This window comes from Schistocerca gregaria, chromosome 4 (assembly GCF_023897955.1).
Source record: "Schistocerca gregaria isolate iqSchGreg1 chromosome 4, iqSchGreg1.2, whole genome shotgun sequence".
Classification (NCBI taxonomy): Eukaryota; Metazoa; Arthropoda; class Insecta; order Orthoptera; family Acrididae; genus Schistocerca; species Schistocerca gregaria.
The window spans coordinates 134,384,996-134,404,558 of record NC_064923.1 but is presented as its reverse complement, the minus strand read 5'-3'; the positions used below and the strand labels follow the sequence as shown (position 1 = coordinate 134,404,558).

The 19,563-nt window shown below is 44.1% G+C and overlaps 1 protein-coding gene across 2 annotated transcripts in view; it reads left to right on the top strand.

Moving 5' to 3' along the window:
* LOC126267390 (uncharacterized) overlaps window positions 1–17,294 on the top strand; it is a 401,079-nt gene extending 383,785 nt beyond the window's left edge. For both annotated transcript variants that reach the window (XM_049972581.1, XM_049972580.1), the window contains exons 8-9: window positions 8,584–8,789; window positions 15,883–17,294. In XM_049972581.1, the coding sequence (XP_049828538.1) occupies window positions 8,584–8,789; window positions 15,883–16,011 (335 nt within the window). In that variant the 3' untranslated portion in view covers window positions 16,012–17,294. The remainder of the gene's footprint in view (window positions 1–8,583; window positions 8,790–15,882) is intronic.
* The last annotated feature ends 2,269 nt before the right edge of the window (window positions 17,295–19,563 follow it).

The window sequence follows — 19,563 nt, the reverse complement described above, 5'->3', positions numbered from 1 at the left end:
TCACGGTAGCAGTTACAAAACCAGAATCACGCATTTCCTCGAAGAAAAAAGGTCCTATAACGGTAGATGTGGTAAATCCAACCCATGCCGTGACTTTGTCGTCGTGCAATGGAGTTTCCACAACAGTGCTAGGATTTTCGGCAGCCCAAATTCTGCAGTTGTGGGCGTTGACAGACCCTCGGAGAGTGAAATGAGCTTCTTCGGTACACAGCACGTTTCTCAGCCAATCGTCATCTTCCGCCATCTTTTGGAACGCCCACACCGCAAATGCTCTCCGCTTCACTAAATCGCCAGGTAACAGTTCATGATGCCGATGTATTTTGTACGGATATCATCGGAGGGTACGCCTCAGTGCCAACGAAACAGTAGTGTATGGAATTCCGGTGCGACGTGCGACTGCACTAGCGCTGACTTCCCCGTGTATAGACGAACCCGCTACAGTCTCCATTTCTTCCTGAAAGGTCTCAGCAGCATTACGCCTTGTGCTCGGTCGGCCACTACGGAGTCTATCGTCTAAACAACCCGTGGCTTCGAACTTCGAAATCATTCTCACCATAGCTGCATTTATCAATGGACCTTTACCCGTTCGAATCCCCTCCTATGGCAATGGCTGAACTAGCACATTTCCTATTCTAATAAGACAGCTTCACTAAAAGCGCCTTTTCAGGTAACTTCAACATGCCGCGACGGCTGGCACATCTGATTCTCTCTCTCTTTTTTATTTTTTCTTTATTGTAATTTTAATCACCTCAGACAAGGCGGGCTGGCAGCAGCACATTACCCTGCTCTTCAGCCTTGAGTGATACAATAACATGACAAATAGGTGGCACACAGAATACAATAAAAACGATGGGCAAAAAATGTAGATACAAAAAACAGTAAACATGAAGCCGTTGACGCTGGATGAGAGAAAACACTAACACTTGTTGACACAGCGCACATAACACGGATGACTGCGACGGCACACGTGAACAGTGGTGGCGTGACGGCGAAAGGACACTGAACACAAAACGAAGGCACACACACGAGACACTGATGGCGATGATCTCCGGCGCGCAAATGTTCACTGAGTGTGTGCGAGTCCGGGGACCTGCCAAGGGAGGGGGTGGAGGAAGGGGAGTGGAACAGGGAGAGGGGAGGGCAGATGCCATGGGCAAGGGAGACAGGGGGAGCGGAGGAAAAAAGGGGGGAGCCCGGGAGAAGAGGGGTGGAGGAAGGGGACGGGGTAAAAGGAAAGAGAAGGGAGGGAGGGTGCCAAGTGGAGAGGCCACAGGAAGTGGGGGCGGGTAGGATTAAAGTTGATAGGAGGGGTAGATGGAGGGGAGGAGGACTTCATCAGGGAGGGGGAGCTGCCGGAAGCCATCTTGGGAGAGGGTATGGAGGGTGGAGAGATGGAGACCGGGTGGGATGTGGGAATACAGGCGCGGCAGCGGGCGGGGTTGGGAGAGGATGGGTGAGACAAGCGGGTGAGGAGGGTCGAGTTTGCGGGAGGTGTACAGGATCTGTATCCTTTCAAGGAAAAGGAGGAGGTGGGGGAAAGGAATGAGATCATACAGGATCCGCATGGGGGAGGGGAGACGGATGCGATAGGTGAAGCGGAGAGCATGGCTTTGAAGGGATTTATAAAAGGTAGGTGGGGCGGAGATCCAGGCCAGATGGGCGTAGCAGAGGATAGGGCGGAGGAGGGATTTATAGGTGTGGAGGATGGTGGAGGGGTCCAGACCCCATGTATGGCCCGAAAGGAGCTTGAGGAGGCGGAGTCACGAGTGTGCCTTGGCCTGGATTGTACGGAGATGGGGGGTCCAGGAGAGGCGACGGTCGAGGGTGACGCCAAGGTACTTGAGGGTGGGAGTGAGGGCGATAGAACGGCCATAGATGGTGAGATAGAAATCAAGGAGGCGGAAGGAAGGGATGGTTTTGCCTACAATGATAGCCTGGGTTTTGGAGGGATTGACCTTGAGCAACCACTGATTGCACCAAGTGCTGAACCGGTCAGGATGGGATTGGAGAAGGTGTTGGGAGCGCTGCAGGGTGGGGGCAAGGGCAAGGAAGGCGGTGTCATCGGCAAATTGGAGAAGGTGGACAGGGGGTGATGGCGGCGGCATGTCCGCCGTATACAAAAGGTACAGAAGGGGGGAGAGGACGGAGCCTTGGGGCTCACCGGCGGAGGGAAAAAAGGTGTAGGAATCCGTATTATGGATGGTGACGTAGGAAGGACGGTGGGAGAGAAAGGAGCCGATCAGACGGACGTAGTTAATGGGAAGGGCGAAGCTTTGGAGCTTGAAGAGGAGACCGGAATGCCATACGCGGTCATAAGCTCGTTCGAGGTCCAGGGAGAGGAAGATAGTGGAGCAACGGGAATTAAGCTGGACGGAAAGGAGATGAGTGAGGTGAAGGAGAAGGTCGTCGGAAGAGAAGGACGGCCAAAAGCCACACTGGGTAACCGGAAGGAGGCGGTGCTGGCGGAGATGCTGGTGGATGCGGCGAGAGAGGATAGATTCCAGGACCTTGCTGAAGATCGAGGTAAGGCTGATGGGATGGTAGGAGGAGACGGCAGACGGCGGTTTGCCAGGTTTAAGGAACATCAGGATACGTGAGGTTTTCCACAGGTCGGGGTAGTAACCGGTAGACAGGACTACATTGTAGATCCTGGCCAAGGTGGAGAGGAAAGAGGCAGGAGCTTCGCAAAGGTGACGATAGGTGACACTCTCTCTCTCATTATAGCTCCTTTTATACACGATTGTCATGCGCAGTCACTGACGTGTTGCTGTCCAGCGCCATCTGTAGAACATTTTGTGAACTTTGATTTCTTTGGGTTCTAATAATACCCCATGTCATTCCAAGCATGTGTGTCAATTTTTACCTTATTTCATGGTTTATTAATTTTTCAGTTTTATACTGACTTGAACACCCGGTATATTTCGATTAATCGATATTAAATACTGAATAGCGAAAGCTATATATTTATGATTTATTTTCTAGTTTTTCCTGATAGGTAGGCAAGAAGTTGGCTCACGAGAACTAGATTTCTTGCCCATTCCAATTACTACCAATCTTCGCTATCTGAAAATAAATGTCTTTCAATGGACTTTTAATTTCATATTCAGTACTACAAACGAGCACCAGATTTGATCATGAATGTATGTATACTGCAAATTCACGACAGATTGTTATTCCGTGTGTCATTTGTACCACTGCAAATGATAGATTCAAGATGCAAAATGCACACATTCTGTGACAGCCCTGTATGAGAAAGATTTTATTACTCCCTGTTCCCGACTATGAGGCAGAATATCGACGTCTCTTACTCCCTGACTGACTGGATGAAGAAAAGATACACGCAGTGTAAAAGTACCGTACACTCGGCATGAAAATCACATGTATTAATGCACTGATATTTAATTGAAGGTGTACTTCGTTGTTTGAAATGTTTAGTCGTCATTTCACATCAGTTTTGTCGGAAACTGCTCAAAAATTCTTAACACGCCAAGTCCCTTCTGTTCCGTCCGGAAGAGATGAAGCAGACTGGCTGAAACCGTATCAAACTAAGAGTTCTGTTAATGACTAACGGTGATGATTATTGGTTTCATTAATTAGTTTCTTGTACGTGAGTGGTTTTATTGACTTTTATTGGTTTATGTTCGCTGTAATGAAGTATTAGGAATTTTTAAATGTTTGTTAAGCATTTCTGAGACTCCGATGAGCTTCTTTAAATTTATGTAAATATTTTAAATATCTATCGACAAGTCGAAATGTCGATATTTTTTACTCTATAATACTAATTCCTTTTACAACTATATAGTACCAAACTTTGTATGTCGATAGAGTATCAACCAAAATATCGATTTAGTTCATGCTGTGTGTTGTCGTCCAGTAGAACATGCGTAAACGGTAATTGGAAGTAACGCTAGAACTACAGAGCACAGGAAAAGCGTTTCTGTGAATTCTCATTTCGTATATCTCGTGTGGGTGGGTTGTTAGCGTGTGAAGTCGACCTACCAAACATCCGGCGTTCCAAGCCCGCTGTTGGTTTAACTGTTTACGCGTGAAACTATTACATTAGAGAAGATTTTCCTGGCATGTAAAAGGACTTTCCGGAGTATTTTTGGCAGTCTCCTTTCGCTTTGTTAGTAACAAACCTTTTAGTCGCAAATCTATAGAAGACATTTGCATACATAGGTGTGGTGTTCTGTCGACATGTCCGACAGAACAGACACCAATCGTGATAAAGTAGCTAATGCATTCGTAGTTTCACAGAATAAACATAAACAGTCGACAGTAGAATAAAGAAACAATTGTTTCTCGCTTGTGGAAGTACTAATAGTCCCTTATTAAACTTACACCCTTAATACAGAAACAAAATTACCATTATTGTAGTTAGAACTCAGGAGCCTTAATACGACGACCTAACGCTCTAACAACTTTCCCACGTAAGCTGTATCTTTCCGTTACACTTATGGTCTTGTTCTGCTTCGTAGTTCTTGGGTTGTTTTTAATTACCGTTTACACTTGTTCTATAAGATGACAGCACGTAGTACGACCTAAGTCGGTGTTTTGGTTGGTACTCTGTCGACATAAAACGTTCCGTACTGATCTGAGGTTTGACATCTGGAGGTTTAGGTGATAGTGCCTGAAACGCATGCTCTCTCAAAGCTACGTTCATGGAAAGTGCTGTGACAGTAAGAAGTATCATTCTGGAATGTTTTGGAGCGTTTGGCTCCACTCCCGACGTAGGCAATACTTTTTTTATAACCATTCCACAGCTACATTACAATGGAGACTAGGGATGGCTGTTATCACTGAAACACTCGGTTTTCAGTTATATCGGTTTAATTAATGCCAGTTTAGCCTGACTGCTAAAACCGCTCACAATAATCGGTTCCTGAAGTAACCGATTTTAGGTTTATTGTTCCTATTATTTAGTGTAATAAACGCAGTAACCGAACGAAGATTGAAAAATTTTGACTCCTGCAGTTTCAAGATATATAGAATCAAAATATTAAATAAAAAACGCTAGGAAAAGAAAAATTAGTCATTCCACCGCTCGCTGGTTTTCTTTATAAGGGGTAAGTAGCTGAATGCTACAAAACAAAATCACCAGTATTCTCCTACTGATAATAGTTTTTTTTGTAACTCTGCTCAAAAATCATGTAATTATCGATAATCATATCACTACTTGGGCATTACGAATAGTCAGTGCTAAAGGGTGAAAACTGGGGTTGAAGAACTCTGCTTTTCGTGTTAATTCGTCCGCTTTCAAGGACTACAACAAATAACAAATGTCGTGTGACTAGGGCCTCCCGTCGGGTAGACCGTTTGCCGTGTGCAAGTCTTTCGATTTGACGTTCCACGCTCAGATCCGTAGAACGCCAGTTTTGATTTTCCTAATAACGACATCCCCCTCCCCACCCCACCCACCCCCCAACTCCCCCCCCCCCACCCCTCAGAATTCGAATGGGTGACTATTTTACCTCCGGAGTATTTTACCCAGAGGACGCCATCATGATTTAACCACACAGCAGAGGTGTATGCCCTCGGGAAGAATTACAACTGTAGCTTCCCCTTGCTTTTAGCCTTTCCCAGTACCAGCACAGCAGGCTGTGTTCGTTGGAGTTAAAAGGTCAAGTCAGTCAATTATCCAGACTGTTTCCCCTGCAGCTACTGAAAAGGGTGCTGCTCATCTTGGGGAACCACACACTTGTCTGGCCTCTCAACAGATACTCCTCCGCTGTAGCTGTACCTGCAGTGCAGCTATGTATATCGTCCAAGCCATCCCAAAGACAACAATGTCCATAGTTTATGGGCGGAGGGGCTACATGTACAATCACAAATAAAAGGAACTGCCTAAGTATTAATGGCACTTGGAACGAAAACTTTATTACTGCTATTTTGCCATATACTGATATTTTTGAGGTCATAGCTGTGTATAGAAAACAAGCTAATTCTTGCAAAGAAGAAAACAACAACCAGCCACCGCCGATAACGCTATTTATTTACACAAATAGTGCCAGCACCGGCTTGGAACTAACAGCTTCATCTAAAGACAACTGTTAGTGTTTCTATCATATATGTTGTTGTTTACATTAGTTCTTGAAAAAAACTCAGCTGCAACAGTAGGAGATTACTGTTCCCCTTATCAGTCAGATCATTTGTGTACAAAGAGAAAACGTGCGTTCCCGACACACTTCCTTGGGGCACTCTGACCATACTCTTGTCTGTAGTGAAAACAAGTCGTCGACAACGCACTGGGTTCTATCACTTAAGCAGTCTTCGAGTCACTCACATATTTGGGTTCCTGTTCCGTATGCTGGGAACTTTGTTAGTAGTCTGCAGTTAGGCATCGTGTTGAACACTTGCTGGAAACTCTGGGATATGGAATCCACCTGTTGGCTTTGTTCATGGTTTGTAGGATAACGCGCGAGGAAAGGTCAAGCTGCGCTTCGTACCACGATGCTTTGTAAATTGTCCTGATATGTGGACAAAAGGAAGCAAATTTATTATATTCGAATGCATGTGTTGAAGAATTCTGCAGCACACCAGTGTTAAGGTATGTGCCTGTAATATTTCGGGTCGCTCTTTTACCATTCTTGTAGACAACAATCACCTGTGCTTTTTTCCATTCCCTTAGGAATTTGCGTTGGGCGAGAGTTTCCGATAAATGTAAGGCAAGTAAGGAGCCAATGCTGTAGGATACTCTCCCTAAAGCCGAGTTGGGATTTAGTTTGATCTTTCGACTTGCTTTTTTTGAATTCTTTCATTTGGTTGCCAACTCCAGGGATGCCTATTCCTATGTCCTCCACAGTGGAATCTGAGCCGAAGTCAAAGGGTGCTGTGTCTGTGCGGACCTTCAGACATGGAATTCAGAACTTCAGGTTTCGTTTTGCTGTCTTCTACTGTCACGCCAGAGTGTTCGACGAGTAACTGCATAGAAGCCATGGAGCCTATTAGTGAGTTTACTTCGCATCAGAATTTTCTCGAGTTCTTGGCAAAATTCTTCGCTAAGGTATAACGATGGAAGATGTACGCTGTGCCCATCGATCTTTTTAAAGACGCAGGAATTTCTGCTAACTTTTGCCTGTCGATATTTGCAGGTTACTTTTTGACCGCAGATTGCAAGTCTCCGATTACTCAGAATTTTCGGAATTTTGTAATTAAACTATGATGGGTATTTTCCGTCCTTAACCCGTTGCTTGGAACATACTTCTCCAGATAAAGGTTTGCAATCTGTTTAAACTTTGCCCATAATTCCTCTACGTCCATCGTATTGGAACTGAATGATGTCTGTTCATTGCCTAAGTAGCATTATTAACAAGTTCTTATCTGCTCGTTCCAGCCTAAATACTCTCCTACCTGCTTGATGAATTTTGTAACTTTAATAACCATCATCGCAATTATGACATCGAGATCATTAACTCTTGCTCCTATACTGACTCAGGTCAGATCTGTTTGTAGCGACAACGTCGTAATTTTTCTTTCGTGTGCATCGTCGAACTACCTGCTTTAGACAGATTTTGGGAAACGTGTTCAGAACTGCCTCACAAGACTGACTTTCCGTACCACCCATTAAAGTCATCTCTAAAAATATTGCGTGATCGGAGTATTTCCGCGCAACTGAGCGCAGACTTCCTTTCAATTATTCTACAGCTATCGGATCGCCATTAAAAACATCCGATGATTAACTTGAGTTCCAAATAAGTTCACAGACTCGATGTCGACGTCAATAGATACAATATATTTGTTGACTGCAATGATAATAGCGCGTCCGCCTTGACGCACATGAATGTTTGAAAGGATCTCGGAATTGAAAACACTAGTGGCCAAATAAGTAAAGAAGTTATGTAGATCTACAAGTGGTTCTAACTATGTAAGCTGCAGAATACTGTTCCTTCTCATTTCGATCAACGTCCGCCAACTATCGACACAGCGATTCCAAGACAGGGCGATACTTTTATCTCAGGAGCCAGCTGCAGCACATGAGTTTCATGGACAATAATAGCATATAATTATTAGTAAAAGAAACAAATGCTGTAAAGGACTGTGCGTTTATACTGGATCTTTATGGACAGCACCTCAGATATTTTCCCCTTAGCTAATATTTTCCGTTCTGTTCTTATCGTCCGCTTAACCTAGCAAATCATAAATCACTGCGCTTGAACGGCTCAACTTCTTGGTGGTTTGAGGATCAAAGAGTCCCATTTCTCTGTATGCACCGATTTAAGTTTTTCCATCACGTGATAACTGTTTTCCACGTCCCATTGTCACAATCATGCCTTATGTACATAACAGGCCCGGCCATTAATGACGTCTGTTTTCTATCTCCAGGAAGGCACGTACGCACACACTACACCGCACAGAGGCTATTGACTTTACCTGTATGTAATGTCTTCTTATATACTGCACTACTGACATCAAATCCGATACCATTTTACCGCATTTGTCAGTATACTCTAACTCATACTATTGCGTACACATATGTACAATCATTCCAACGGACATTGTTAATTTTCCTACTAACGACCACTAGTGTACTGCTGTCCTTAGTGGTGAGCATCAGATCTGCAGCTACCTGCTGGTTTTCCTCAGTTGACATGGAGGCACTCCGGAGGGTGCTGCACATGCGCGACCCGCTGGAGGAGGAGCTGGTGGAGGCGGCGGTGGCGGCCCGACAGCTGTCAAGGTGGCCGACGGGCGGGGGCGGGGTCGGCGGAGGCGGCGCCGGTGGAGACAGCGGTGACGCACGGATGCAGGGTGGCTTCTGGCAACACCTTGGGGACGTGCTCAAGCTGCAGGTCAGTTCCCACCTTCCAACTGCTGAGGAAATCAAAAAGTAAGGGGAATATTTTAATATCGCAGATTTTATACATCCGTTTTCAAATTTTTTTCGATGTTGTTGGTACACATATTGCCGATGTATATCTGCATTTTCAGCTGTTTTGAATATTTAGTTTGCTGTTGACAGTCGAAATGGTTATATGTGTTTCCGATTGTTTGGCGAATTTTTACTGTCGAAAATAAATGGGTAGAAGAATTTCCACTGAATTTGGCTTGAAAAGTGGACTAAAGTGCAGCTTTGCGTTCGGAATGGTAACTGTGGCTTTTGGGTAATCCACTGTGAATAAGATAAGGTAAAGAGAATGTGGACCAAATAAAAAAATGGTTCTGGAAACTCGCCGAATCACTTTCAGGCAAGCTGCTGATGATTTCGGTATACACCCATGGATATGCTTGTGGATGGCTCATGCCAAGCAATTTTTCTGGATGTTTTAGGCATGAAACGTGAAGCAGCAAAACCTGTTACCAAATTGAGTCTCGTCCAAAACGGACGTTCCGTAGACATTGCTCAAGAGTTGCTGACTGAAATCGACAGCGATGCAGAATATCTAAATAAGGTCATAACAGGCCACGTAACAGGGGTATACAGGCATAACGTCGAAACCAAAGTACAGTGGTCCCAATGGAAACTGCCTGAAGAGCCAAGGACGGAAGAAATTTCCTCAAGTACGATCACTTGTGACGCCCCTTCGCACTGTTTCCTTCAGTTACAATGGAATAGTGCTTCATGAATTCCTGCTTTATGGTCGTACAGTCTATAAAGAGTACTACCTAGAAGTTATGGGCCATTTGCGTGAAACCATCTGAAGAAAATGATCAGAATTCTGACAAAACCACTAGTGGAAATTGCATCACGGTGTGCAGCCGCTCACATCTCAATGCTTGTTCTTGATATTTTGGCAGGAAAACGAAATCGTTATTTTGTCTCAGCCACCGTGTTAGCCGCACAAGTCCCTCGCGACATCTTTTTCCGAGGTTGAAGAGAACGTCGTTTCGCCACCATTGATAAAATAAAAACAGAATCGTCAAAGAAGCTGAACGCAACGACGAAAAGTGAGTTCCAGGGGTGCTCCCAAGACTGGAAAAAGCGCTGGCACGAGAGTGTTAAATTTGACGGGAATTACTTTGAAGAGGACAAAGCTGATCTCTATGAATAAATTGAGGTACTTTAAGAAAAAGAAAAATTCCCGTTACCTTTTGATCACACCTCGTGCACTACGGCAATGTAATCCAACTCCAGCAGTGAAAACTCTTTCCACGAACGCTTATGTGTTCCATCTCCAATGTTCATCTGATCGACAACATCATTTCTTCTTATGCCGAGTTAGGATGGCTACAGATAAACAACTTACGAGAATACCGACAGTATCCCATGTCTAATTAATCTGCTGCTCCGTGAGAATGTACATTAGCGCCTTGACTCAGAGAATAAGTACACATATCAAAAAATTGTTTTGCATCACCGCGGTTCCGAGAGCACCGGCATACCAACCACAAGTTCATCTAAGCAGTGTGATCCAGATTGTCCCACTCCTCAACGGTGATTAAATGCAAATCCCTCAGAGTGGTTGGTCGGTCACGTAGTCCATAAACAGCCCTTTTAAATTTATCCCAGGCATGTTCGATAGGGTTCGTGTCTGTAGAACATGCTGGCCACTCTAGTCGAGCGATTTCGTTACCCTGAAGGAAGTCATTCACAATATGTGCACGATGGGGGCGAGAATTGTCGTCCATGAAGACGAATGGCTCGACAGTATGCTGCCGATATGGTTGCACTATCGGTTGGAAGATGGCATTCACATATCGTACAGCCGTTACGGTGCCTTCCATGACCACCAGCGGCGTACGTCGGCCACACATAATGCCACCCCAAAATAGTCCACCTTGCTGCACTCGCTGGACAGTGTGTCTAAGGCGTTGATCCTGACCGGGTTGCCTCCTAACTCGTTTCCGAAGATTGTCTGGTTGAAGGCATATTCGACACTCATCGGTGAAGACAACGTGATGCCAATCCAGAGCGGTCCATTCGGCATGTTGTTGGGACCATCTGTACCGCGTTACATGCTGTCATGGTTGCAAAGATGGACCTGGCCATGGAAGTCGGGAGTGAAGTTGCGCATCATGCAGCTTATTGAGCACAGTTTGAGTTGTAACAGCCGCCTGGTGCGGCAGACCGGATCTAGGAGCTTCAGTCTGAAACCGCGCGGCCACTACGGTCGCAGGTTTGAATCCTGCCTCGGGCATGGTTGTGTGTGATGTCCTTAGGTTAGTTAGGTTTAAGTAGTTCTAAGTTCTAGGGGACTGATGACCTCAGATGTTAAGTCCCATAGTGCTCAGACCCATTTTTTTAATTTTTTTTTTTTTTTAACGAAATGACCCTGTGGCACTGAAGCCTGCGAGGCCTCACCTGGGGAAATTCTGCCACCGAATTCCAAGTTTTTTTCCGTTGACGCCACACTGAGTGACTAGTGTGTCAATGATGATGAAATGATGATGATGACAACACAATACCCAGTCCTCTAGCCGAAAAAATCTCCGACCTGGCCGGGAATCGAACACGGGCCTGCAAAATGGCAGTCAGACACGCTGAACGCCACTTAAGGGGGCGGACCATTGTTTGGGATGACGTTCGAATAGCCCATTAAACATCCGCTGTAGCATTCTACAAAACAATTTGACATTTCCTTGTTTGGAGACTTCCGTCAAATCTTACCAGTAATCACAACAGGCATGCAACATCATCACATCTGCTATTGGCAGTTAGGATAACATGTCAATATAACTCCAAAATTAATAAAAAATTTAAAAATTACGATAGCGGGTGTGAAATTACACAAAATATCTAACTTAAATTTGAAACATTGTCGAAAGTTTTGGAACTGCCGGGACTGACATCCTGCCAGAAGTGGCAAAAATCAAGATTCTCGATTGCTGTGTTGGATTAACTATGTGCTATGATGACACATAAGTTTGAAGTATTTTTCCATAAGATTAATAAACGGAACAGATTCAAATACACAGATTTTAATCATCAATAATATATTCTCCTTCACTATTTACGACAGTTTGCCAACGCTGTGGTAACTTTTAGATTCCGAGACTGAAATCATGTGATTTTGAGGCGAAGAAATCTTAGAGCCATTTTCGGAGCGCATTTACATCCGGAAAGGGAGTTCCTTGCAGGTAGTTTGATAAAATGTGGAAAAGATGAAAATCTGAGGACCAAGGTGAGGTGAATAAGGTGGGCGCCAAATGAATTCCCAATACAACTTCTCTATAGTGCTTTTTGTCACTGTAGCAGAATGCGGGCTGCCGTTATCCTAGAGTAAGATCACTGCTCGATGTCTTCCTGGTCGCTGGTCGTGAATTGCATCGGCAAGACGTCTCAGTTGAGAATAAATGTCAACAGTGATGGTTACGCCTCGCACCAGCAATACGTAGTCCACCACACCAAGGCTATTCCACAATATGCACAACATTATCTTTTGTGGATGAGCGTAGGTCTTTATATGGGGAGATGCTAGTATTTTTGGCCTAAATCATCCTCTCTTTTCTTTATCTTAGCATAAAGACACCATTCCTCATCACCAGTAATGATACAGGACAGGAGTGGTAGGTGCTGTTCACCAAGCAATTGATGACGCGCAAGCAGAGGTGCATATATTTTTTGTGATTTTGGCTTAGAGCGTGAGGTGCCCTTATAACCCGACTTTCGAGCCGCCCCCATAGCATGGAACTGCCACACAATCATGAATGAACACACGTTCATCACATTTGCCAGTTATAGAGTACACTACCATGGATCACTGTGGATTAAGGCGTTTCAATGGTCTTCATCTAGTCCCAAAGGTCCTCCTGAACGTGAAGTGTCACTAATGTCAAATTGACACTCCTTACAATGAGAAAACCATTTTCTTGCCGTGCTTTGTCCGATGGCATTATGCCAGTACATGGCATAAATGTTTCAGGCTGCCTCCGCTGCCGTCACCCCTCTGTTGAACTCAGACCGAAGAATATGTCGCAAATGTTTCAATTTCTCCACTTTGCACTCCATTTTGTAGCGTTCACAGCTCCTCTCCCTGTCTCCAAACGACAATATGTAAACTCGGACAGCAACAATGAACTACAAACAAAAAATGACAGTCGTTAAACAGACCCATAGCAATCAGAATACCAACAGTTTGTGCTCAACACTCGGAGCATGAGTCCTTCTCGTACCTATCACCTGTTTTTTGCATTAAATGCATTCGCAATTAAGAATGTGGACAACAGACAATGTAGAATGGAATGAGAACAATGCAAATTGTGCCAGACCGGGACTCGAACCCGGATTTTCCGCTTATCGCGAGCGGTCACCCTACCATTTTCTTTAATCTCATTTTGTTAGTTATTGTTCGTTGTCGCGTTCGGGGCAGATGTCTCATAACACGCGTTCAAGTTCGCCGTTGATCCTTTCACTCAGTTTCTTTGTTACACAGGGCAGCCAACCCTCTGAACGAACACGCTGAGCTACCGTGAAAACGACATTTGGCCACCTATGCATGACTCATGGCCAGACCCAAATTTCCGTATGTCGTCAACCATGAATCTACAACCCATAGAGGTACATCCACTATGTACACACATTAAAAAATTTTTGTATCACCCTGGATCCAAGAACCCAAGAAGATAGACTTTGACTGTCGATATTGTATCACAGACACAATCCCTTTGACTGTTCATTGGTGTCACTAACCCCAGCCAGGCCGAGCGCTTCTAGGCGCTTCAATCTGGTACCGCTCGATCGCTACGGTCACAGGTTCGAATCCTGCCTCGGTCATGGAAGTGTGTGATGTCCTTAGGTTAGTTATGTTTACGTAGTTCTAAGTTCTAGAGGACTGAACACCTCAGATGTTAAGTCCCATAGTGCTCAGAGCCATTTGAATCATTTGAACCCCACCCAAAGATGTAAATAACCGTGCATGAGCAGCGCCTATTAGACGGAGGGGGTCTGACAGCCGATCAGTTCGAGTCATTCCATCACGAAGGAGGTACACAGCAAGTATTGTCTGTAGTTGAATCATGCCTAGACGGTCAATACCGCGGTTCGATAGCATCCGCATTGTTACTTTGTGCGGAAGGGTTCTCAACAAGGGAAGTGTCGAGGCGTCTCGGAGTGAACCAAAGCGATGTTGTTCAGACATGGAGGAGATACAGAGAGACAGGAATTGTCGATGATACGCCCTCGCTCAGGCCGCCCTAGTAATACTACTGGTGGATGACCACAACCTGATGATTATGGCTTGAAGGAACCCTGACAACAACTCCACCATGTTGAATAATACTTTTTTGCATCCACAGGACGTCGTGCTACGACTCAAACTGTGCGCAACACGCCGCATGATGCGCAACTTCAGTCCCGACGTCTATGGTGAGACCCATCTTTGCAACCACGAAACCATGCAGTGCAGTACATATGGGCCCAACAACATGCCGAATGGATCGTTCAGCATTGGCATTGCACTCTCTTCACCGATGAGTGTAGCATATGCCTTCAACCAGACAATCGTCAGAGACGTGTTTGAAGGCAACCCGGTCAGACTGAACGCCTTAGGCTACTGTTCAGCGAGTGCAGCAAGATGGATGTTCCCTGTTGTTTTGGGAGGGGGGGGGGGGTTATGTGGAGCCGACGTACGCCGCTGGTGGTCACGGAAGTCACCGAAACGGCTGTACGATACGTGAATGCCAACCTCCGACTGATAGTGCAAGAATATTCTCATTATATTGACAATCCGTTCGTCTTCATGGATGATAAATCGCTCCCCCATTGTGCACATCTTGTGAATGACTTCCTTCAGGATACCGCATCGCTCCAATAGAGTGGTTAGCATGTTCTCCAGACATTAACCCTATCTAACATGGCTGGGATACACTGAAAAGGGCTGTTTATGGACGATGTGACCCACTAACCACTCTGAGGGATCTACGCCGAATCGCCGTTGAGGAGTGGGACAATCTGCTCCAACTGTGCCTTGATGAACTTGTGGGTAGGATGCTACGACGAATACAGGCATACATCAGTGCAACAGGACGTGCTACTGCATATTAGAGGTACTGGTGTGTATAGCAATCTGGACCACCACCTGTGAAGGTCTCGCTGTATGGTGGTACAACATGAAAAGGGTGGTTTTCATGAACAATAAAAAGGGCGAATATGATGTTTATGTTTATCTGTATTCAAATTTTCTGTGCAGGTTCCGGAACTCTAAGAACAGAGGTGATGCAAAACATTTTCTCATATTGCATGCTCCATTTCCAACCAGTGAGAGCACCTTTGTGTGTTGTAGAATTTCGTTCTCTTCAGTCAAATTTTCCAAAATACTGTGAATTAGAGACGAGGAATCCCAATTGGGATTGTCTTTGGAGAATCTTTCCAATTATGACATTCGCCATATACAGAGTTGTTGTTCTCCCAAGAAACATTGAACTGCGAGTTTATGTTTGGCGAGGAGTTGGAGGGAAAGGGGGGCGGGGGTTGCGCTACTCTGTGAAAATAAAAAGCTGAGTAGCTGTAGAGTACTCAGTATTGTAGAACACTCAGTATAATGCCGTTTATTGAAACTGAACTACAGTTCTCGAACAATCACTACAAACACACAAAGAAAACATATAACATGTAGACGACCATTCATCAAGAGCGTCGGTGAGGTCTGTCGGAGCTGGTCCTAGCTCGGCGACGAACTAGTTGTACTGCTGCTGCGCTGGTCTTATAAAGCCGGCGGAGGTCGGCGGAGTACTTCAACTTTCCCTGTATCTGTGAGGTGACGTCTGCAAAAAAAGGTTGGCATATGTCTCTAGCAAGTCCTGTTTGTTTTGAAGAATTGTTTTCCTTTTGGTTGCGCCTGCAAGTGCTTGTGTATGTTATATGGTACACAGGGGTGTCTTGAGTGTAGTCTGCCTGGCAGGGGCCGTCTGTGGCAGATGTAACAGTAGCTACAAGCAATAGCGAGAAAACTACTTCCCTTATTTCGCTCGTTCAGCGAGACGACAAACTGTGCTTCTCCGTTTCAGGAGGAGACAAAAACCCTGGCGGCTCTGGAAGCTAAGCTGCACTCCGCGAGAGAAGCCGATCAGGATCGGGTGCGGAAGATCCTCGCAGGTGACGTCACCGCTGCGGACGGGGCCGTGAGGGGCATGTGACGTGGCCGGGCCAGCGCCTAATCACAGAGACACCTGCCGGCTGGGCGCCAGCCTGCTGTTCCCACGTGTAGCATCCTATGTATGTGTGTCTGTGCTCGATGTTGCCTCCCCATCACAGTCTAATTGATGATGTCTCAGAACCCTTCGGTGTATCCCCATGTGTGTTAAACCCACGTTACGTTCCCAGGATACTGTTTGACTGAAAAATAAGTATACATATTCCCCGCGCCAAGATCAGGAACAAGCTGGTAAACAAGTACAAGTCAGGATGGAGAATGTCCGAATATATCTTACATTTAGTTTACAACCATGGGAAAAGAAATCCAGAAGTTATTATTACTGATATGAGTAACTGAAATATTATATGCTAGTAGCCACTTTACCCCTTCAATTGTTAGACAGTTTTTTCGCGTGACCAATGAAAAGCACACACATTGAACCGACAAGTACATTTCCTCTCTCACATTTACAAAGCCACAAAAGCAATGCAGTATCGTTTTATATCCTTTTTCACAGACGAAATTATGCCCAGAAAAGAGAGGGAATTGACAGACGAAATTATGCATAGAAAAGAGAGGGAAAAATTGAAAGTGATATCTTAAATAAGTTACCATAAACAAAATCCAAGGTATAAAATAATCACTGAATGAGTAACGCTGTCTTTGTGAGCTAAGACGTACGGAAATGGAGACGAGACACAGTCAACAGAAAAGCGGGGAATTCTTTACCATTTACTGGCAGTTTTCGGTGCAGTATTCTACGTTAAACATGGCTACTCGCAAGAAAAAGTAACATCACATCAGCCTCTCGTGAAAGTGTTATAATATTCAACATAATTTCCATCATACGCAGTATACTTCATATGATCTTGATATGCCCATCTGTTTGCAACTGATCATGAAAAAACTGTAATAAATGTAACAGTAAACTGCAAGGAAATGGAAACAGTTTAGAGAAATTGTAGATTTTGTACATTTATTTTATTATACCAAAGACTAGATAATATGAAATAAAGTATATGCCAACATACTATAATATTTGTATACATGAAATCTCATCAAATATTTTCTCTGAAGAGTCAAGCCCATCGTTCTTCGCAGAATATTTTGATGGGGTTTTGATGATAGTGTGCATTGTTATAAAGTGAGGAAAAAAATATATATATATATATTTTAGCAGAGTTTGGTATAATACTTAGGTAACTAAATGTCATATGTTTACAATTATAATAAAACAATTGAAATAAAAATTGTGTTTACTGCTGGTAAGCGCTGAAAATTTGAGTTCTTACTGTATTACGTTTTCACAAACAAATAATTTCATTTTTAATATATTTTAAATGTCCATTTGTTGCCTTCTCACTCCTGTTGACTGTTAATGTCTATGGGCAGTTAACCCAAATGGTCGAAATGCAAACGCTGATTGAAAGATGAAGCGTACAAGAAGTTGTGAAATTACTGATGCGGAAACTAACATAAAAATTGTAGTCTACCAATCTTTCCGGTAAGCAGCAGTTCACTTTCCTACATACACACAAAGTCACTTCTTTTGAATAATGTAGGAGCGATCATACTGGCTAACCTCAACGTAAGAATGAAGCTACCACACCCCTAATAATCCAACGTTTAAAGTTTGGAATAATTACAGTGGTAAAAGGAAGTTTCTTTCTTTTAGAAAGCTGGTATTAGACCACCAGATAAATAAGAGGAATATTGTTCATGTCTCTTCTGCCATAGCCTTATGGTAAGAATACCTATGGAATGTACTTTCACACAGAACAGAATTTTTGTCACCATCATACATTGCCTCCAAAGCCACAAAATGTGTGTATTACAAAATGCAAACCAAAATTGTTTTACAGAGCGGCAATTTAAAATGACAGTCAGCCGTCAGCTGTGGATGTAAACAGACAAGAAGTTAGACGCCAGCTTGGAGATGAACAGTGTGCGGGATCTAAGGACTCCATCCACTCACAGAACGGGTAGCCTACATTCAAGTTTATACTTCTGCATATGTAGAACTCTTCGGGGTAGTAGGATTAGTAGCCGAACCCACGATGCGCCTGGAATAGGCTCTTCACTCATTTGCTATTAAGAAAAATAATTAATGACAGATCGTTTTGATCTTATTACCACACACAGTACGCTATGCTCCCATCAGTAACATTCCAACTCTGAGGGCGAAAGAGCTGAATTTGATGTTGCAGGAAATATATGAGCTTTTTCACTTCTGTATCGAAAGTAATTTGACAAGTGACAGGATAAATTCCTTACCGCCCTAAAAATTACATATACAACACATCTGAAGCAGTTGTTATGAATATATCCCTCAAATTAAACTTCCTGGCAGGTTGACACTACATACCAAACTGGGACTCGAACCTGGGAGCTTTACCTTTCGCAGGCAAGTGCTCTAGCGAATAACATATCCAAGGACAACTTACGAGACGCCCTCACAGTTTTACTTACGCCAGTATCTCATCTCCTATCTTCCAAAACATTCGGAAGTTCTACTTTACACCTTGCGGGAGCAGCACTTCTGGAAGAAAGGATACTGCAGAGACACATCCTGGGGAATTGTTCCCAGATCGAATTTTCACTCTGCAGAGAAGTGTGTGGTGATCTGAAAGTTCCTCGCAGACAGAAACTGTATACCGGACCGGGTCTCTAATCTGCTAGGAAGTTTCAAAGGATCGCACACTACACTGCGGAGCGATAGATCATTCTGTAGGTATACAGGGTGGTCCATTGATCGTGACTGGGCCAAATATCTCACGAAATAAGCGTCAAACGAAAAAACTACAAAGAACGAAACGTGTCTAGCTTGAAGGGGGAAACCAGATGGCGCTATGATTGGCATGCCAGATGGCGCTGCCTTAGGTCAAACAGATATCAACTGCGTTTTTTTTGTTTTTTTTTTTAATAGGAATCCCCATTTCTTATTACATATTCGTGTAGTACATAAAGAAATATGAATGTTTTAGTTCCACCACTGTTTTCAATTTGTGATAGATGGTGCTGTAATAGTCACAAAGGTATGGCTCACAATTTTAGACGAACAGTTGGTAACAGGTAGGTTTTATAAAATAAAATACAGAACACAGGTACGTTTAAATATTTTATTTCAGTTGTTCCAATGTGATACATATACCTTTGTGAACTTATCATTTCTGAGAACGCATGCTGGTACAGCGTGATTACCTGTAAATACCACATCAATCCAATAAATGCCCAAAATGATGTCCGTCAAACTCAATGCATTTGGCAATACGTGTATCGCCTTCCGTAATGTTCGCACATGCATTGACAATGGGCTGACGCATGTTGTCAGGCATTGTCGGTGGATCACAATACCAAATATCCTTCAACTTTCCCCACTTTCAATGCCGCTTCAACCGCACGCCAGCTATGTGCCGGACATCCATCATGTTGGAAGTACATCGCCATTCTGTCATACAGTGAATCATCCTGTAGTAACATTGGTAGAACATTACGTAGGAAATTAGCATACATTGCATCATTTAGATTGCCATAGATAAAATGAGGGCCAATA